This window comes from Ascaphus truei, chromosome 5 (genome assembly GCF_040206685.1).
Source record: "Ascaphus truei isolate aAscTru1 chromosome 5, aAscTru1.hap1, whole genome shotgun sequence".
Taxonomy (NCBI): domain Eukaryota; kingdom Metazoa; phylum Chordata; class Amphibia; order Anura; family Ascaphidae; genus Ascaphus; species Ascaphus truei.
The window spans coordinates 123,477,809-123,500,021 of NC_134487.1; the positions used below are offsets into that span (position 1 = coordinate 123,477,809).

At 40.6% G+C, this 22,213-nt stretch overlaps 1 protein-coding gene across 2 annotated transcripts in view; it reads right to left on the reverse strand.

The window, feature by feature from the left end:
* Positions 1 to 1,760: 1,760 nt before the first annotated feature.
* CHST11 (carbohydrate sulfotransferase 11) overlaps positions 1,761 to 22,213 on the reverse strand; it is a 311,027-nt gene continuing 290,574 nt past the window's right edge. For both annotated transcript variants that reach the window (XM_075600580.1, XM_075600579.1), the window contains exon 4: positions 1,761 to 5,455. In XM_075600580.1, coding sequence (XP_075456695.1) covers positions 4,601 to 5,455 — 855 coding nt within the window. In that variant the 3' untranslated portion in view covers positions 1,761 to 4,600. The remainder of the gene's footprint in view (positions 5,456 to 22,213) is intronic.

The window sequence follows — 22,213 nt, forward strand, 5'->3', positions numbered from 1 at the left end:
GAGATGTAAGGAGGGGCAGAAGAGTGTAAAGCTTTAAAAGTGAGGAGAAGAATGGAGTGTGAGATGCGGGATTTGATCGGAAGCCAGGAAAGAGATTTCATGAGGGGAGATGCTGAGACAGATCTAGGAAAGAGTAGCGTGACTCTGGCAGCAGCGTTTAGGATAGATTGTAGGGGAGACAGGTGAGAGGCAGGTAGGCCGGACAGCAGGAGGTTACAGTAATCAAGACGGGAGAGAATGAGGGCCTGAGTCAGAGTTTTAGCAGTCGAGCAACAGAGGAAAGGGCGTATCTTTGTTATATTGCGGAGGAAAAAGCGACAGGTTTTAGAACTGTTTTGAATGTGAGGGGCGAATGTGAGAGAGGAGTCGAGTGTGACCCCTAGGTCATGAACATGAACCTTGAGTGCCAGTGAGGCTACTTAGGTTTTCTCAAGGCAAAAATAGGTAGTCTTATTGGCACCAATGGGGATAATTAAATAAATAGATCACTTACCCCAATCATGTAGAGAAGCCCCATCCTCTACAGGTAAGGGTTGGTAGTTCGCGTAGTGTGAGGTCTTTATTAAAACCTTCTTAGCACTTAGTGGTCAGCTAGTTGATGTTTAAGGGGTTCATATATTACAAAGTCACCAAAACTTTATTGAATGAACTCTTATCTAACATTGTAGCTATTTACTTGGTAATAAGTCTTAGATAACAAGTGTAACCCTGACTTGCTTAACAAACACTATTCCCCCAATTCTTAATAGAGTTTAGTGGATAGGGTATGCCAATAACGGCTAATTCGCATATAATTTTCAACAGCTGTTAATATTAACGCTATCCTCATAATGGTAACCTCAATTAATGTTACGTTAATAACTTGGATACAGTGTTAGAATTAACTTTAAGTGGCTTAACAGCGTTTAGTGGATCTAGGACACAGAGAAACATAACTCAACCTGGCGATGGCCATCTTGGTTTTGTACTGTACATCCCATTTCTAGCCTATTTATATGTGGCCCTTGAGGGCTGTAATAGTAGTGTAGCAATTTTGGATCAAGCATTTATACTAAGAAAAAGTCTATAGAGGCAGGAGATTTGAAACCTGATCTGGTAGATATTATCATTCATAATCTGGAGAGATTTGATCTTTATGATTTACATTTATTGCAATCTACATAAATGTAGAGTCTTGCAACCGACTTTCCAACTCACCTCCGATCCAACACTTGTAAGAGGAGACTGAACCTGTGACCTCAGGGTCTGTGGACATACAAGGAGTTCCACAAACTCAGACCACGTGCATGTTATCCCAATTTTTTGTAATTAGCCCCATAATGTGCAAATAAGTCTTATACCATTGGTTTATGCTAAAATATACATAAAGACATTCTAGAGAAAGACCCCTTTAAAGTGTATGTATTTTTGTTTTCATTTTTTTTGTCAAATGTTGAAAGGTAGAAGTGCAGGTAACGAAGTAAAATAGTAATGAATTCTACATTAATACATTAACCTTTGCATGGCTTGTATACTGTTGGAAGGTTTCGGGGATGTCACATTTTCATGGTCTTTTACATCATTATTTACACTAACATTTTGCACAATCAGCTCATTTTTAACCTGATCCAAGCGGGAAGCTACAATTTCCCCCACCAAACAAAACATCTTACCTTGATGTATTAACATTGTTTAAATGTGACATTTCCCATGTATCATTTCACTGTAACCCTAAAGTTTGCCAGTTTCAAATTCTGAATAAATACCACAGTTACGACTCATTGCAGAAGTAATGAATTTATTTTTGTTCAATGTTTTGTACACTTTAATACATTTTATTTAAATAAATTATCTTTAGCTTTTCAGCTGTTCTACAATTTGGCCATTCCAGTAAATTACAGACCCATTTAACTCTTTACAGCTTAAAAGATTGCAAAGCATTGCTCTGCAATGTGCTGCCTCAAGCAGGCAAAGAGTTAAGTGAAGAACATTATGTACAAAATGACAGACAAGTAGTTCCTATCAACAGCACCGTCTGACATGAGGCCCAAATGGGATACACAACAGATTGAAATCAGTAATATTCATATCACAGCAATATTTTTAGTTGATGACATACAAACATGAACTTCATTCAGGACAAAAGGAAGCAATATAACTAAGCATTTAAGGAGTTTGTTGACTGACCAGCAGGAAAATATATATATATACTAAGCCCAACATGACAGAATTGCAGGCCTTCTCTTTGTACTGAAGCTGAGAAAATGACCATTTTCTATGGCAGGTAATACTGGGACACATTTATGAAAAGGCACTAAGTATTAGCACGTCGTAATGACCATTCATGTGAGTGGACGTTACGGTGCACTGAGATCTAGCGCCATTTAGAAAGTCTGTATCAATTGTACCAGGGAGGCAGGAAGCAAAGCTTGTGGATTGATATTGCAGACATTGAATTTGAAAGGTGAATGACATTATACATAAGGCATATCAGGAATTAGAAAGGGTGACCAGTTCCCATGTGACTTTAGTCACAACCCCTTTTTATTGTCTCTGCCACACTTCCCTCCTACTGTACACAGAGCCATGTGGAAGAAACACAAGCTTTCTGGAACCCATCGAGGATTCTGGGTAACCCTGAGCATGTGTGCAGAACGGCAAAACTTTGTTAATAACTTAAGACAGATAGCACAGAATATACAACATTTGTTGGTTTGAAGAAAGAAATGCTCTTTGTTTTTAACAATAAAATAGCCAGGGCTTATAACATTGCTCTCTGCTGCCCTGATTAATGGGCACATATACAGCAGTTAATGTCCACTGAATATCAAAACTGAACTTGATTAAGATGTGCATTGAATGTAACATAGAACAAATGGATGAAAAGTTCAGAATGTCACTGCTTGTTGCCATGTGAAGAGGACGAAAAAGTCTTCTGCAGACTTCCTGTAACATCTTCGGCGTGATGATTTTATTCCTATATAAACCCTTGAAATATTGTTTTAATTAAACTGTTTTCTGAGATGAGCATCATGTATCTTGTGGTGTGTTACAACTTTTCTTATGTAAAATAAAATATATATATTTTTATTCGGTATAAAAGCTTAATTGGATGGGTTGAAGCTATATAAAAACAAAAAACATAAGATCCAAATGATTTAATTTATCCTAATGCAATGCATTTATGCACTCAAAGGGTAAAAACGTGGACATGAAACAAGTTTCTTAATATTTGTCTCAAAATATGTATGTGTAAAATATAAATCAATATATATATGTGTGTGTGTATATATATATATACACACGTGTGTGTGTGTGTGTGTGTGTGTGTGTGTGTGTGTGTGTGTGTGTGTGTGTATATATATATATATATATATATATATATACATATATATATAAATATATACATATATAGGGCCTCATGCAGAGAGCATCGTTATTTGAAATCTCGCCATTTTTTGTAGAATTTCGCGCAGAAAACTGCAGAAAATGGCGAGTTACGGAAAACGCGCCATTTTTTTTTCCTATTTAAAAATCTCGCCGCGCGGCTGGCGAGAACCTTCATCTCGCCAGTTTTAAAATTCTCCGAATGCAGAGAGGTACGAACGGCATGTAGCGGCTGTTCGCGCCAAGAAAATGGCGCGATTTTCTCATTTTTGCCGCGCCAGGAAAAGTTGGCAAGAAGATGGTGCTCGCCGCCTATAGTAAAGGGGACAAAAAATGCGCGATTTTTTGTTTACACATTTCTGAATCGCGCATCTTTCCCATTTAAACTCGCCACACGAATCCATGTTAAACGTAGCAGAATTCGCACATTTCTGCATATGGAGAATAAAACTCTCCAAAAAAGCTACTTTTTATGAAATTCGCCAATTTGAAAATTCGATGCTCTCTGCATGAGGCCCATAGAGAGAGATTTATATTTCATCATACCAAGAACAGGTTGCATTGCATTTGAATAAAAAGAAATAATGTAATTACATGTTTGAAGCAGGGGGGTCTCAAGACTGTGACTGTTAATTTCAGCTCCGGGGACCCCTGCACCCAGAGATATTTGCCTCCAAAGGCGCTGCCGGTATCCCTGTGACGTTTAAAAGTCCCGGTCCCGCAGGCCAATAGGCAGCTCCAGCGGATGACTTTACGGATTCCTATTTACCTGCGGGACATTTAACGGCGCCATAATGTTAGGCACACAGTTTGTCTGACTGCAGAGATACCAGCACCACTACAGAGGTAAGGATCTCTGGAAGTAGGGGGGTCTCCAGAGCGGAAATTAACAGTTCTAGAGATCCCCTGCTTCAATCTTGTAATAATAATTTAAAAAAATGAACCGCAATGCAGCATGTTCTGCCGCTTTAAAAACGTATAAATAATGTATAGAGAATTTACACAGAAAATGAAGGCGCCGTGGAAATTCAGAACAGTGTAGTAGTACTTTGTTTTACTTCAGACTTAGCCTAAATTCCCATTATCCTAAAGAGAGAACTGTCCATCCTTATGAAGAAATTTAAATAATTCTGCGTGCACTGCTCGCAGCACAAATCCAAAAAACATTTACAAAATAACCCTTTATCCGTGTGTTTTCTATAACAAAAATCTTAAATGAAAACTTACATGGTCATCATTCTAATTTCAGGTAGGTTGGCATGGAGTAATTGAACATTAAGTAATCAAGTTTGTAGACTTCATACAGTTGCGTTTGGTGCTCCGAGCTGATGTTCTGGAAGAACTCCGCTGTCATTTCATCAGTAGTTCTGGTAGACTTTGCAAAGGTGGGAAATTTCAGGTAGTCACCAACTCCTGCCAGCTGGAGGACATAATTAGAATCCTCTTCTAGTGTCTCATATTTTCCAATAAGATCATAATGGATGTGACATGGGTGACAGAGAGAAAACACCGTCTGCCAGTGCTCATTAAAAGGCTCTTCTTTTTGGGTGTGCGGGTCAATAAGATAAGCCAAAAACTCCTCAAACTTGACATCGTTGCCATTATGCATTGCCTCCTGCGTGGCGTTTTTCCTTTGCCGTCTTACAATTTTTGTACCATAGCGTTTGTGGAAGGAAGTGTTGTACTTCTGGGTGAACTTATTTCTGTAGGCCGACACCAATCTTTCAAAAGGTTCGCGGACAAAAAGGAACTTCATGTAAGTTTTCAAGCGGTGGTTGATCTCTGGGATGCTGTACTGGTTGAGGGTCTTCAGGTTTGATGACACGTGGGCCACATTGGCTGGTATTTCCATGGGATCGCTGTATTTTCCTCTTCCAGTGAGAACCATCATGACCCTCTTCCAGTTTGTACATGCTACTTTGGGCACATAACAATAGACCATTTCATGATCTTCATCCACCACCAAGTGTTTCAGGTCATTAGGTGTTAGCACACGGCGTTTCCGGCTTGCCACACTATTTGCCCGACACACGTCTGTAACTTGATCTCTCCTCATTTGGTGTAGGACAGCGCTACTGGACAGTTCCAACTGTATGGAAAAGACAAATGAAAGACTGTTAACCATGACTGTTTGCATATGATTTTAATTCAATCTAACACATGCTGCTTTGATATGGTTTCTTAAGAAAGGAGATACAGGATTTAAACATGTACATTGAGATATCAGGAAACCAAACAACATAATTGTTTAAACAATTTATCTCTCACTTAACACACAACAGCACTCCACTGCATAGCACTTTCAAGGCACCCATATTTCAGGTGCTCAATTTAGCCAAGACCTTGTCATTGTATATACCACACTCCTTACTAACAGACGTTTTAGACATGGAGCACTGTGATTGGATTTAAATGTTGTCATAGATACATTGAACCAGTCTCGGCTAAGGCCCCGCTCCCTGAGTCAGCGCGCCCGCACTGCAGACAGGCGGTGCGCTGACATACACAGACCGCGATATGCGGTCTGTAGGGAGCGGGAGCCGGAGCGGGAGGTGGGCGTGAGTGGGAGGTGTGAGCGGGAGGGGGGGCGTGGCTTGAGCGGAGGGACCCGCTACTCTCCCCCCCCTCCCTCCACGGCTCGGGCTGGAGTTGCTCATTGAAGGTAAGCAACACACACACGCAGGCACACACACACACACACACGCAGGCACACACACACACACACACACAGACAGACAGAGGCAGGCACTCACGCACTCAGGCACACATATACACACACACACACACACACACACACACACAGACAGACAGAGGCAGGCACTCACGCACACACATACACACACACAGACAGGCACTCACGCTGCTGTCACTCCACACTCCTCCCCGCTCCCCGAAGCCTCTCCTCCTCCCGAAGCCTCCTCTCCCCATTAGCTCACAGCCACACCACGTGACGCGTCAACGCTAGGGAACACCATTTTCTTGTGTCCCATAGCGGCTGACGCGCCACAGCGTGTAGTGAGCTGTGCCGCCAGGGGGGACCGGGACCGGCTCGGGAGGATTCCCCTGCTGGTGGGGAACTCGCGTGTGGCCGCCCGCGCCAACGAGCACAGCGGGACCGAGGCCTAACGCAGCAGTTCATTAGATTGCTGCATCTTCATTTGAAACACACACAACTAGGAAGGGATCAACGTTTTGGTGGTTTCGAAACGGATTCATATCTGGAGCAAAAAAAAAATCACCAGATGTAATAAAAGAAAAAGTCCTGTGAGATTTGTATCTCCTTTGATACATCCAGGTGCCCCTTTTTGGCCCAAAAGTGTGCCAGATTTGAACCAAATAAACATTGATTCTGACCCCTACCTTTCAGACTTGCAGTTAGGTGCCAATGTAATATTTGTTTATTGTGTAAACAGGAGTCCATGTTAACATGGACATGAAGAAAAAGGTGACATGCTGTGATCATTTGCATGTCATTTCCCAGAATCCCTGGCTACAATGGAAGCACTGTATTCTAGGAGATAATGGGGGAAAAGCAGGGCTGCAGACCAGTCTGAGACATGTGAATGTGCTCACAAGTGAGATTTGTACTTGCTGTTTACTGTGTTAGTAAGATTTACAGTACTTTGTATGATAGAATAGGGCATTTCATTCACATTCCTGGGCCGTTTTACTTTGCAGACTTACTTCCACAAATCATTTGTATGAGACATCCAATTACTAAATGCATTTTGCATAATAGTTAATTCCACTCACACCATCCGCTTACAGTGAATATAATTCCACTCCTGGGAGAATTTGTTTTCTCCTCATAAAAATACCACTTGTGGTGCATTTGCATGTCTCAGACAGGTCTGCAATCTTGTCTTTCCCCAGTATCTCTTAGCATACTGTGCTTCCGCTGCAGCCAGGGATTCTGGGTAATGACATGCAAATGAGCACAGTGTGTCACTTTACTTCTCATCCATTTTAAAATGGGACCCTATAAGCTTATGCCTGTCGTATTACACAGCTTTTCCAGCACAGTCTGGGTTAAAGAAGCTGTGTTATACTACAGGCATAAACTTACAGGGTCCCATTTTAAAATGTATAAGAAGTAAAGAGTGACACACTGTGCTCATTTGCATTTCATTACCCAGAATCCCTAGCTGCAGTGGAAGCACTGTCTGCCAAGCGATAATGGGGAAAGACAGGGTTGCAGACCTGTCTGAGACATGCAAATGCCCCACAAGTGGTATTTTTATTTACTGTACGGTGGAGGATGTGTGTCACTTTTTTTAACCCACCATAAAACTTTTTTAATGTCTGTTTTTGCCATCATGAAACAAAACTGGCACTCCGAGATGTTTGTCTGCCTTCCTCTGGAACAAGCGGTTGTTGATATAGTCCGAGTAACTAACCAAAGTACAATGCAGCACAAGTATAAACTTCATGGGCATACTAGTCTTCCCCCCCCCCCTTCAAATTGACCTCATGTGATTATGTTACTTATTGATGGCTAAATGCCGAGTGTCCATTATCCATTTAATAATTGTAATGCAGCCCAGGTCTGACAGAGTAAAGTTGCCATTATCTCACTGTCCACTTTTTTTTACATCACAGGTAATGCACATAAATCATAGGAATGCATTACGTGGGGAATAGGAAGGTGGGTGGAGAATGCCAACATGTTCATACTAGCCTGAATGTAGTAATCAGAACTATATTATCCCAACTCCGTAAATCCAGATAGTGTAGCAGTAGTTTTCCTGTGGTTAAGCCAGTGATTTCCAACCTTTTTTGTTTGGAGGAACCCTTGAAGTATTTAGAAAAATCTCGGGGAACCCCTACCTGGCTGACACATATTAGGTTAGACAGGGGTCAGTCACAACATTTCACACCTCACGAGCCACCTCTATTTCCCACCCTTTACCCATGTATTTCTCTCCCATCCGTCTCACTAACTCTCCCCCCTCCCGCCTCGCATCCCTTGCGTCTCACTCTTACTCCCTCTTTTCCTCACTCCCTCCTGCCCCCTCTCTTCTCTCACTCGCCCTACCTTCCGTCAATTACCCCACTCTCTCTCAATCCACCCAACAAAATACATAACAAAAAAAAACCACTCCCAGGGGGGGGTTCTGTGGTCCATAGGAGGAACCCCTGAGACTGCTTCAAGGAGCCCCAGGGTTCCACTGAACCCTGGTTGGGAGTCACTGGGTTAAGCTGTACAGTATGTATTGTCTGATGCTGAAGATTACCCAACTAGAAGTGCTTTCCTACTATCACCTGCAACCCTTTAATCATGTTAACCCCTGCACTGCCTAAGGGGCCGACTTTGCATTACAGCAATGAGCTGCAGGATCCAAAATGAAAAAGTCAATCTGTTTCATTGCTAGGATGCTGCAGTTTTATTTTTAGGGAAGCAATGCTTGCATATTGTCTCTATATAACTATGCACTATAATAGTGATAATAAAACAATCAGGATTCGACTCAAGCTGCAGAGCATAAGAATAACACGAAGTACACAATAGAACATATCAGATAATTAATTCTATACTTCAATAATACATTGGAAATAGAGCCTGCTAACCCAACGGTGGGTGGTGGGAGCTAGAAACATATTTGCCTATGTCTTCAAACGGTTTCTTTACCTCTCCAGCATTAAAACTATCCTCTAATGGTGTGATGAGTGAAAACATGCTCAGTCAAGGTACTTGTACATCTTTCTTAATTTAAAACACCAGTATGTACATCAAAAGTACACCCTTTTGATCTGGTGTAGAAATAGCCCCATCAGTAGTTCAATAAGTAGCTAGTAGCTGTTCCAAACACCAAAGAAAATGATAGCTCGTGTTCCAAAAATAAGCCATTTGCTGAAAACCAACAAAATGAGTATCCTGTATGAAATATATCAATTTTACTGTACCCAAATTGCAATATTGTACCAGCAGATAATTTTCCCTTTGGATTTCCAGATGAAGCTAAATCACATCAATTTAATATAATACAGCTCAACCCCCTTACAACGCTGTGCTTGGGGTCCAAAGAATCACATCGCGTTATAAGCGGATCGCGTTAGAAATAATGTACAATAAAGTATTTAAGATGCCAATAATCGTGTTGTAAAGTATTCATAAATACAAAAATTGGGAGCCACGCTTGCATCGCGTTATAAGCGGATTCGCGTTGTAACGGATCGCGTTATAACGGGGTTGAGCTGTATCTATATATTTCCTATGCCTTCATTGAACTATGGAAGTAACAGTTATTGAACAGTATCTATCTGAATACAAGATATATGTACATAAATGTGTATGTGTATATATATATATATATATATATATATATATATATATATATATATATATATATATATATATATATACACACACACACAGCTATAAGTAAAAAGATTTTCCATCGCACATACTGATGCGTCAATTTATTATTGCTTTTTATTTCAGATCGTGACAGTTTCCAGCACAACGTTTCGAGGGACAGAGCACCTTCGTCAGGTGTAAATAAATCCCTTGTGCACTCGACAAAGCGCGCGCGCGCGCGCGTGTGAAAACCTTTTCATTTATTGATGAGTATTAGCAAGAGTAGCGTTAGGATTCCCTGCTTTAAACGCCTGCCGCCACCACGACCAAAAAGCTTACAAGAGGATCTATTGTTACATGAGTGCAAAGAGAATGTATTGTATCTACATACGTAGAAAGAGTGAGATACAATTATAGCAACATGTTAACAAGAACTTCAAAGCAATGCAATCCCCTTAATGAAACCTCTCTCACATAAGGAAAAAGTATACAGTTTTGGATATTTTCTCATGGATGTTTAGAGTATTAAAATATGCCACTATGTAGAAATAAAATAAAACGTGCTTTAGGAGGGCTATCAAGTTTGGACCTTAACATCTACTGCAGCACCAGAGCTCTGAACACAGCAGATTCCTTATGAGACTTTTAATACATACGTGAGAAAATGACACAGCTAAGCGGAATTATACACATATTCTCTATATACAGTTCCTGGTATAGAAGTGCAGCATTACTGTTTGTTTCATGACCGCCCCATTTTCGGTTGGAGGAGATTGCAATGCTTTGAAGAGCAACGCGTTACTGACATTTTCCAACATAGCATCTGTATGTTTTTATTTTAGGATTGTGCAAATGATACAAATGTCTGGTTATACAGCCTAGTGATGAAAAAGTGGCAGACAAAGAATATGTTAGATTTCACCTCATTTCTATCTTAGAACAGTAGGTTTGATCCCACAAGGCACCTTAACCTGGTACAGGTACAGTAATATGAGTGAAAGAGAATGTAAATGTGATGCTGCACCTACTAACACATGCAGTGCTAATAAGAAGCCAACAAAGCATCGCAGAGCAGGGCAATACTGCACTGAAATACTGCACAGCATTGACAGGGCTAGTGCCAGGAGTTTCTTCACTAGAAACACAAACTTCACAGGCTGTTCATGTGTGTGTGTGTGTATGTATATATATATATATATATGTGTGTATTTTTTTTTAAATTATTTTATTATGCAGTGAATCTTTACAAGATTACAACAATACATAAATTATTTTCCAAACGAAAAAAAAACTGCGACATAAACAATGGCGCAGTGCATAACCCATACATCCCTTCTACATTTTTATTACTGTTTCACAAAAGTAAAAAAAAAAAAAACTGTGACGTGCCCAACGATGCAGGGCATTTATACATATGCACTGCACCGAAGCCTGACATGTCATACAAACGCTATCTCAAACTTTATTTGCACAGAAAAAAAATTTTTTTTGGGGGTGGGAGGGGGGTGTTTAGTCCTCCTCCTCAGGACCGTCAAAGATGGAATAGTCTTTATAGGGATTCTGGGAAATGACATGCAAATGAGCACATAGCGCCACCTTTTGCTACAAAACCATTATGTTAATAATAAATAAATATATATACATATACAAAAGCAGAGGGCAGTTGGCATACTGTAAACAGATAATCCACTGATGCTTGTCCCATATATGCACATACACAAATAGATTTTACCAGATGGGGGTCCGGGAAAAAACGAGACAGCACACAGCCAGGGAAATCCAGAAATGTTGTATTCAATAAAAATACATGGCACTGCATCCAACGTTTCGGTCATCAAAGTGTGACCTTCCTCAGGGACGTCCCTGAGGAAGGTCACACTTTGATGACCGAAACGTTGGATGCAGTGCCATGTATTTTTATTGAATACAACATTTCTGGATTTCCCTGGCTGTGTGCTGTCTCGTTTTTTCCCGGACCCCCATCTGGTAAAATCTATTTGTGTATATATACATATATATATATATATATATATATATATATATATACATATATATATATACACACACACACACACTATATATGTATATACACACCCATATACATACACACACACACACGTGTGTGTATTTTTAATATATATATATATATATATATATATATATATATATATATATATATATATATATATATATATATGTATATATATACGGTTTTCTGTTATGAATGATGCCCAGTGGCTCACACTTCATCAAACTGAGGAACTAGCTTAGTTATTTTGATCATAGCGTGTGTGGTATCCTTTTCAGGCTTTGCCAAGCACATCTTTAGCTCGGTATTATGTTTCATCCTTTGAGGGACGAAGCCAACTCTATAAAATCCACTTCCCGGTTCTCATTGATGTTGGAAGGCACGAGGTCTGTCGTAACCACATAGATAAAGTGCCCTGCAGATCCTGTTCGCTGAACAAAATGATCAGTTTCAAATCTGCAATAGTAAGGATGCAGATGGATCCTCTCCAATCTATTAACATATAATCTATTAACAGCCACCACAAAACTATATCCCACCTCCTCCTCCTTCTACAGCACTTTACTCCCAATTAGCCCTCACGTTCTAGGTCCTAAGTCTAAACAGCAGGGATAACTGGAGCCAAACTCTCTCCAAATTGGGTTCAAACCCATTTCTCCCGGGGAGGACACACAATATCTTCATCTTTATGCCTTCAAATTACATTTTCTCAAGTTTCATTTTTAAATAATACAGTAAATTTCTGCTGTGGAGAAACAGAAATGTAAAGGGGAGACTGTTTCTTTATTCTTTGCTACAAATTGCTTTATGAATAAAGGCTGCTCATCTTACATTCTCTAATGTATCTTTGTTTCAGTGAGGAAACTCTACGATGTATAGAAAGTACTGTAATCTCGGTGATTGAAACTGTTACAGTTACACACGTCTTCCAATATTATAACGTAAACTTGAAAAAGATGGTGGATGAGATGCTACATAGCTGGCTATCTTGCACCCCTTACTTACAGTCAGTGTATCAAGATGCTTTGGGGGTTATTTACTAAAGACTCCTAGCTGCAAAAGGGAAAACAACCCCAGTGGAAAGGAATTTACACCAGATTCATTAATGGGAAAATCCCTGTTGCTTTCAAGAGGATTTATTTTCTTTGATAAACCTGGTGCTATTTGTCTGCACCGGTTTTCCCCAGTTGTGCATCCGAGAGACTAAATAAAAGACACCTTTGCACCTACAGTATCGTATGCTATGTGTATCAGCCTGCGATTTCCTGACTGCCAACAGGAAATGAAGCCGGAATTAAGCAACGCTCACAAACCTACGTCTGTCTATCATTTTTATCTTCTTTTTCCAAGCGGGAAAAACCCCTCCAGATCCTATGTGGCCAAACAGTCTCATGTGTATATCTGAGCCTGAAATATCACAGACTTGACATCAGGTGCAGCTGCAAGTGAAAATGCACAAAAATGACTCCTGAATCAAAACACTTTGTATATGGACTTATGTCAGAATCTGGGTTTCTGGTAATTATGTCCTACCCAAGCAGTAACAGCAGTGCTGGATATTGTTATGACTCGATGTCCTAGGTCACTCACCCCTATTTATTAGAAGAATTGTCTTATGAATAGTTTTTTTCGCTGTGGATGCTCTCCTGCCTTCGGGCAGCTTTTCTGATCCCAATGAAAGCAGAAGTATGAATGGTAACCCTGCTTTATCGTGCTTAAGAGATATTCTACTTATCTGCAAGGCTCATGCTGTATGTATGTTTGTAACAATGGGAAATGATTTAAAATGTTAGTGCGCTTCAGGGGTTCATCCGGACGTCTTCATTATGTCAACTGCAACATAAACAGACAGCACTATATATAGCCACATATAGCTATTTTAATGGATGAGCGTAACGGGCAAGGTCACATATAAAGTTATCCCTGTTGGGAAAACCTCAGACCAATACAAAAGGTAGTTTAGCTTGTGATTTCTTTACCTGTGTAAAACGGAAATGATCTAATGCTGTATACAAATTGAGGGTCAATATACAATTGTTGCACAGTGCTACAGTGGACCTGCCAGCAGCTGCAAAATGGACCCAATAATAAATGATAATGAACCATGTTCTATTATAGTCAAGCAGGGTCACTTACCGATCACAACACAGCTTTGCTCAGCTGTAACAATGCATTCCATGCCCACTTTGCAGCGGAGGGAGGCTTTGGCGCTTCAACTGAGGCATAATGTAATAGTGATATAATTGGGCAAGATCCACAAGGCTTATAATGTAATGTTACCTAAATTAGTCAAGGACGTTATTTCCCCTTTGGTTAAAGCATATCGACAAGCCTAATTATATAAAGAAACAGAGGCCGGCCTACATCTTATTAGCATAAGCTTAATGTCACATTACTGTAATGCAACATTATGTTAGCCCATTTTGTAGTGACTGTTGGTAGATTTGTGCTCACTGCCTAGTTGAGATTGCACCCCTGGACCTTATCTGAAACAAAGAGGTGGAGGGGTTAAGCATTCAACGCCTTTGTTTCAGGCTGTGAAGAAGGTGGTTCATAAACACTGAAAAGTCCTTCACTTCTTTCAGTGGTAAAAGCTTTAAGAATCCTGTTTTTTCCCGCTTGTTGTTAGATGCTGTCAGTGACAGAAGTCCCCAGTCCTAAACTCTCATTAGGTTGAAAAAATAAATGAGAAATAATAGGTAAAGAGTGACTCCAAAGAGAGAGTTAGGGAATACCCGCTGTGCATCCACTTGGCAGTGCACCGTTGCCAAACTTGAGGGGTATTTTGTTATGTGCCTGATCTCTACAGGTGGTAGAGCTTTTCGGAGCCTCTCTTGCCGTCTGACAGCCGTCAACTTACAGCCTCAACTAAACTTGAAACAAATTTGCTACCCACAGGTAAAGCTGCATAATAACCCGCAGGACATGTTCTTCCAGCTGCTTTAACACAGTAGGGTCAGGTAATCTGTGTGCACTTTTCCACTTTTCTGACAAGGCGAATGGACCGATACAGCAAGAGGGCCCGTCTAATGAAACCAGGGGTTGCATTTATATCAAATGAAGGGGCATTTTTATTCTTTTGTTCTATTCTTAACCCCTTTGTTGCCAAAAATGGCAATTGTCCCTTAGCAATAAATGTGATGATGCCGCCGCATTGTTTTGGGAGGGGGAAGGCGAGAAGGCGTTTGCAGAAAATCAAAGCATCAAATGTTTTTTTTCTCTTTCTAATTAGGAAACCAAAAATGGGCATTTAATCACACCTGAGAGGACATGGTAGCAGTTATTTTTAAAATGGTCAAGAGCATTCAAATATAATCACTGCGTGGTCATCTATGGATGAATGGAACAGTGTATCCGAGGCTACACCCAACCCCCCAAAAATCCCCCGCAGTCTGTGTGTAGTTAGATGAGGGATTGGATCGGCTGGTGCGGTCACTAGCCACTGGCCCACTAGTACTGGGCAACCATGTAGAAGCATGTGGTGAGGTCACTAGACAGGCTGCCAATATGAGTGGACAGGGTGCAGTTTTTCCTTTTGATCTGGTGCAATTCTTTTGCACTGTTCCAGCTCCACTTTTGTAGCCCCGAGAGTTTAGTGAATAGCCCTTGTCACACATTTAGGAGCTTATTTTATCATAAAAAAAATTCCGTAATTGCCCATGGGAAATTTTGTCCGAATATGTCCCGATTTGCTGCTTCAGCAGATATCCACTAAACCCCTTAGGGGCTGATCAGATTTTGAAACAATGTCCCATTTACTTTTATGGGGAATTTTGGCCGAAAATGGCCTGATTTCCCGCGTCGCCTAATATAGTATAAACCCCTTAATCTCTCCATCTATTAAGACGGACAAGTGAGGATACCCAGGATTTTTGTCACAGGGGGGGGGGGAGGGCAGAAAGTGTTCTGGCTGCAAAACTGGATCCAAAATCTGCGCCAGATTAAGCAAAGAAAAGGTCCCACTCAAGTGAATTATTGTCGTTTAATAAATATGGTGATGATTTTGCTCCAGTTTTGCAAACAGCAAACTTTGCGGGATATGTTTTTAAGTCACCCGACCGCAAATCTGGAGTAAAAAAAAACCAGCACCATATTTACCAAAGCAAGACATTCGTTGGGATCTCCATTAAAAAATAATAATAATAAAATAATTTAAAAATGGTGCAGCCAGAAGACTTTGATACATAATCCCCCATGAAACATAACCCTGGCGAAGGAAGTTTTCAGACTGCAAACCCAAACTCATTTCAGTGGGAGTTTAGTACCCAGGAGAAATTACAACCCTCGGAGACGGGAGGTGTTCCTACCTGCCAAATGGGTGCAAATAAACAGCACCCTGATTTATCAAAAATAATGAATCCCACGTAAAGCAAAATATATATATATTTTTGTAACAAGGACAGCACTTTAATAAACAGACCATTACATTTATTGGCACAGTGTTCTGACATCTGACAGCTAGAAATGTTAATACCTTAGTTTTCCAGCACTGGTGTTATGCTTTGCTAAGAAGTTTTAGAACATTTTACATTTTGGAATATTTTTAAATAAACTGGCAATTTCTAAAAGTACTGTACATCTCACTCTGGTACTCGTAAATGAATGTTATATTTTCAAATCAATACCCTCTGTCTAGAATAAATTGAAATGTGCTCACACCAGATCCGCTGATCTATTGTTCATACTTTGACAAAAAAAAGGACATTATTGTGAATATTGCATTCATTTCTGGCTCTTTCTTTAAGTGGACGCATACATCAGCATTTTAATTAAAGGGTTTGCCATGATGAAATATAGTAGACAATGAGAAACCTGTCCATCTTGCTGTGGTATTGTCTTCCAGATATCTGGAGGTCATCTCTTGCTTAGGCAATCAGTTATGACAATGTTGAAAGACTGCCAGCGGTGCAATGAAAATGTGCCAGAAAAGAGACATGGTGTAGATACTGTATAAGCAGCTGCATGAAGACGAGAGGATCTCAAATTTGCACTTTGTGGGTCCCTCAAAGATCACTCTGCATGGAAATAGCACCGTTAATTTAACAGCTTTAGTTACTTACAGTACAGCCTGAGGCTGCAAAATGGGGAAGGAGCTGTTCCTTGTTAGTGCATTATGTTAGGGGGATACCGTATGTATCAGGTATCGCAAACTATATATAGTGTTGCTCCAAAACAGGCGCAAATTGTTCCATTTTGACTTTACATCAATTTGCTCCTCTTATGCTAGTGAGCATTGTATGGATAGTGGTTATGGGATGAGCCAGGAGAGGAGATAATACCATCGTGAGATGCATCAAAACCTTTGGCTGTAACTTGCGCAGTTTCTCATTCTCTTTGTGTTAAATAAATCCATCAGGTTGAGGAGGCGTTAAACTCTGCATCAACTGTATGAAGCAAGATTATCGTGTGTGTGTGTGTGTGTGCATACAGTATGTATGTATGTATGTATGTATGTATATATATATATATATATATATATATAAACAGGGTTGCAGACCTGTCTAAGACATGCAAATGAGTATACAGGAATATTTACAGTTGCTACATATATATATATATATATATATATATATATATATATATATATATATATATATAACGGTGTTTCTGGCCCGGCCTGACCCACCCAATCTCACATTGGCCCCTGTGGTCTAACCGGACCCCATTACAGTGTAGATATGCCTGATGGTGCACCTGTTGGCTACAGGACTCCTGAGTCTCCCGCATGATGGTGTGTGGGGAGGACCCGTCAGACAGGCAGCTGAGGTAGTGTGCTGAGTCTCACCTATTTCCAGTGCAGCGCCTCCACCTCACCAGGGCCCCTGCGTCCGCATGGGGATGATCCTGACGAGGAACTCCTCGGTGGTGCAACCTCCTGTGTAATCATTGGACTCTCACACACAGGGGTTTCTCTGATCAGCTCCATCTTTATTGTCACGGCGGGCATAGCTGCCCTCCACAATGGGGTGTATTTAGCCGATCATCTCGCCCGTGCTCCCCTTTGATAGGTATGTCACCTAAATCAGGGATTCACTATTCCCGCAGGAATCACTGCCCTGTGCCAGGTCCCTGGACACAGTCTCCCATGGAGTTACTATAACATAACTGACACTCTAGCAGAACTTGAACTACTCCTCTTAGCCGAACTCCTTCCTCAACTCAGACTTCAGGTAGAACTTTTCAGCCACTAACTATTAGACACAGTGCTGTGCCTTATGTAACTTCTGAGGCTGACACACCTCTGACATCACTAACCATGGAGTCAGGGCATGTGACCAGTCCCATCCATACACAGGGCACCCCACCAGGGTGTGAGGGAAAACCTCCATGATTACTGCTGGCATGCCCACACTTACCAGGCCTTGCTGCCAGCAGGAGAGATGACTGTAGGCATTTTACATGACCTCTACATATATATATATATATATATATATATATATATATATATATATATATATATATATATATATATATATATATATATATATATATATATATATATATATCGCCCACAGTATACTCCACACTTTGCAAAAGAGACACAAAAAAAATCAATATAGGGAATTATAATACAATAAGTGCAACAAAGACAGACAATAGGAAAGGAAATCCCTGCCCCAGAGAGCTTACAATCTAAGAGGTTTGTTGGGAGATTCACAGAGACAGCAAGTGAGGGAATAAGTGCAGTAGATGGCAGTGCTTGGGCACAATGGTTGGTAGGAGCGACTGTGGGTGTGTGGACAGTAGCCATGAGTCCAGGCTTTTGAAATGCTTTATTTAAAAAGGTGAGTTTTAAGGCTTCACAAAGGTGAGGTGAGGAGAGAAGGTGCTTGGTGTATACTGAGGATGAGGGCGTTGAACGGGTAAGGGGCACTGAGGGGAAAAAGGTTTAAGGTGAGAGACAGGGAGAAGTGACGTGAAAGGGGTGGAGAGGAGACAGTTATGGGTACAGTGCATGAGAGGAGCAGGGACATCACGAGAGATCAAAGCTGATATGTAGGAAGGATCAGATACGCGGAGAATCTTAAGTTAAGGAGAACTTTGTAGGTGATCCGAAATGTGATGGGAAGCCAGGAGAGGGATTTAAAGAGAAGATGAGCAGAGACTGTTTTGAGAGAAAGTGAAACTATTCGTGCAGCAGAGTTTTGGATCGATTGCAAAGGGGAAAGTTGTGAAGCAGGGAGGCCTGTGAGCAGTATGTTACAATAATCCAGGCAGGAAAGGATACGGGCATGCTTTAGAGGTTTAGCAGCAGATTGATTAAGTGCAGATCTTAGCAATATTATGGAGGAAGAAGCGACAAATTGTAGCCATGCCATGAATGTGAACGGAGAAGGAAAGGGAGAAGTCAAATATCACTCCCAGGCAACATAATAGGTTGATGGTACCATTTACTGTGATAGAAAACATGGACATTGAATGGTGCAAATTGATACACATAAATATTTTTGCTGTGTTTTGGAGCAAATTGTGCCATTTTTAAACATGTGCCCTTTGATGTAAAAAGTTGGTTAGATCACCACTGAAACTTTACAGCTGCAGTGCAATTTAGACAGACCTTACGTTGCTCCAAGGACCAATAGAAGGCTTTGATACAGCATGTATGTGTAATGGAGCTCAAGGAACTTGTGAATTGCTATGGATGCTCAGCAATCTTTAATACTGCAAATTCCCTATACACAGTTCCACAAAAGGAAAAACAAGTGTATACGTTCCTGTTACCTAGTCACACATTTAGTTCCAAATTAGTAATAGGCTTCTTGATTTGAGTCTCTTTGCAAGTTATTTCATTGTACTTTTCAGCAAGGTCAGAGCAGGGCAAACATTTGTAAATGATGAATTGTGATGCAGACGCCTGATAAGTGACTGGAGTTGAAAAATAAAACAATTGAAATACCCTGGAGAAATTGCATAAATCAAAAAGGAGCAGCGCATAGCAAAATTACACAGCAAATTAAATGCAACAACAAAGAAATACTGTTTCTGTAATATAAATTATATGATGTGCAAAAGATCAATAAATAAGAAATATCCAATTTCTTTTCTGATTATCTCTTTTACAATTTCCAGTTATTTTCGCATTGTTGTTGCAGTTCGGAGAAATAACGCAGTGGTGCTTAATTCCAATCCTCAAGCCCACCACCCCAAACAGGTCAGGGTTTCAGTATCTCAGCTTCAGCACAGGTGGCTCAATCAGTTCCTGCTTCAGCACAGGTGGCTCAATCTTGATTGAGCCACCTGTGCTGAAGCTGGGATATCCTGAAAACCTGACCTGTTGGAGGAGGCTTGAGGACTGGAGTTGAGCGCCCCTGAAATAACCATCCTGAACACGAGGGCACAATTTCTGCTGATTGGAAATCATCGCTAGCAAGTTGTGATTATCAGTCATTTTAATCACAATTCCATAGACAAGCACAGCGACTAGAGAAATCCTGCTGCTAAATATAGATAAATACAGACAATCATGCTACAATGTATCATTGGGAGACAATGTGGCCAGGAAGTTAAAAAGAATCAGCAACAATTAGAGTTTAGGGCAAGAGAGAGATTATCATCAAGGAGGAAACATAAAAACAAGGTCCTCAAACAGGTGCCCACGTGAAGGCAAATAGTATTCTGAACTCATTTAATATGGAATGCAAAAAACACGAATGAGCCATTTGTGATGCTGTGAAGTGTATAGCATTGAAATAATTACATTACATAGCTGTATACAGTATATTGCAATATGCAATGCAGATAGCGCATCATATTTACTAAATGGTGGAACGCCATAAGACACCTGCTGCTGCAAGAACACCCCTTACAGCCCATTCATTTGCATGGGCTGGTAGAAGTCTCCCTGCATTGGAAGATATGCTATGCATAGAACCACTTTGTAACTATTAGCCAATATCTGAGTGCATTTATTTCAGTGTCAGATGGCACAGGAAAACATTATTTGTAATCTAGATCATGGAATTCATTTTTAGATTTCAGTTGCCTTATGTTTTCATGCACGAGACATCATTTAATCAGCCACTCACTGCAGAAAGCCCTGCAATATATTACAATGTCTATGTTTGAAATCAATCTGCCAGCTTCATTCGTGGACCCCATAATCTTGCCTGCCTCCTATTGATGGAGTACTTTAATGTTTTAGGGGCTGCCCTCCATTAATCTATCAGACATTTGGGATTACCTTGTTGGCAGCTGTTGTTGACCCACCTGCATGTTGCTTTAGATACCCTTCAAAGAAACAGCTGACAAGGCCTGTTTGTTAATAAATAAATCTTGCCGCACATCAGTCACGTTTAGAGCACCCATATGCTCATAGTTTCCAAAACCTATCAGGATACAGTCCATACCGCAATGTAAATGCAGAATGCAGACTCTTGCAATAGTACCTTCACGCCAGGCGAGCCCACACGCATTGCAAGTTAATGCACTGCAAACTCATCTGGCAGTGAATTGGTTACAGCAGAAGTACAAATATATAAAAATAATAATAAAAAAGAGCTACTGTACAGTGGGTTTAAAGCAGCAAAACAAGCCAGCGACTTGTATGTGATTTTTTTAAAACATAGTGTTGTAGCAGGCAGGGGGTCTCCAGAGCTGAACACCATTAATGTCAGTTCTGTGGACCCCCCGATCCGAGATACTTACCTCTGTATGGGACGCCAGTAGCTGATCCACTGGTGGAGTTTCAAAGCACCCACGTCCTCCGAGCCAATAGGAAGCCGTGATGTCATCAGGTTTCCGTTTCCTATTAGCTCGCGGGAGCTTTAAACTTTGCCAGGATAACGGCACCCCCTTCGGAGGTCCGTATCTCTGGGAGCAGGGGGTCCATGGAGCTGAAATTAACGGGGTTCAGCTCCGGAGACCCCCTGCTTCAAACCTGTGTTCTAAAATAGTAAGAATTAAAAAACACATGAATTGCTCCTTTAATATTATATTGGACGTTTATGCTTTGATAGCTGCACAGGAAATTAGATAGGAATAAAATATCTTGAGCAAGGTCACAAAGAGCTGAAACATTGATGACTTTCAATTTGAAATAGAGTCTGGGACTGTACTACACAGCAACACAAACATTACACACAAACACACTGGGGTCTATGTACTGTACTGGTTTGCCACATAATTGGTGCACGGAAATCTAATTTTAAATTGTGCCACAAGACTCTTTGTAGTGTTAGCAGAATTAAGTTGCTATGTATCAACCCAAAATGTATTTGTTGCAGCACAGATGTGTATATATACTGTAAGTTACCAAAATTTATTTTCACAGTATGGCTATTATAAATAGAGTAATCCCCTGTGGGATTACTATTTACTTTTAAAAGGGTTAATAAGGAGTCAGAAGGTTAATGTTAAAGTAATGCCCTAGTTAACTGTAGCTAATTACATGTAGCTAATGCAATATTGCTATATACATGTTGCTAAAGTAGTGTAAGTCATGTCAGGTGTTTGGCCACTCCTCAGTTTCAGAACCTGCTAGAAGGGTCATCTGATATAGTATAAAAGGTTAAAGTATCTTT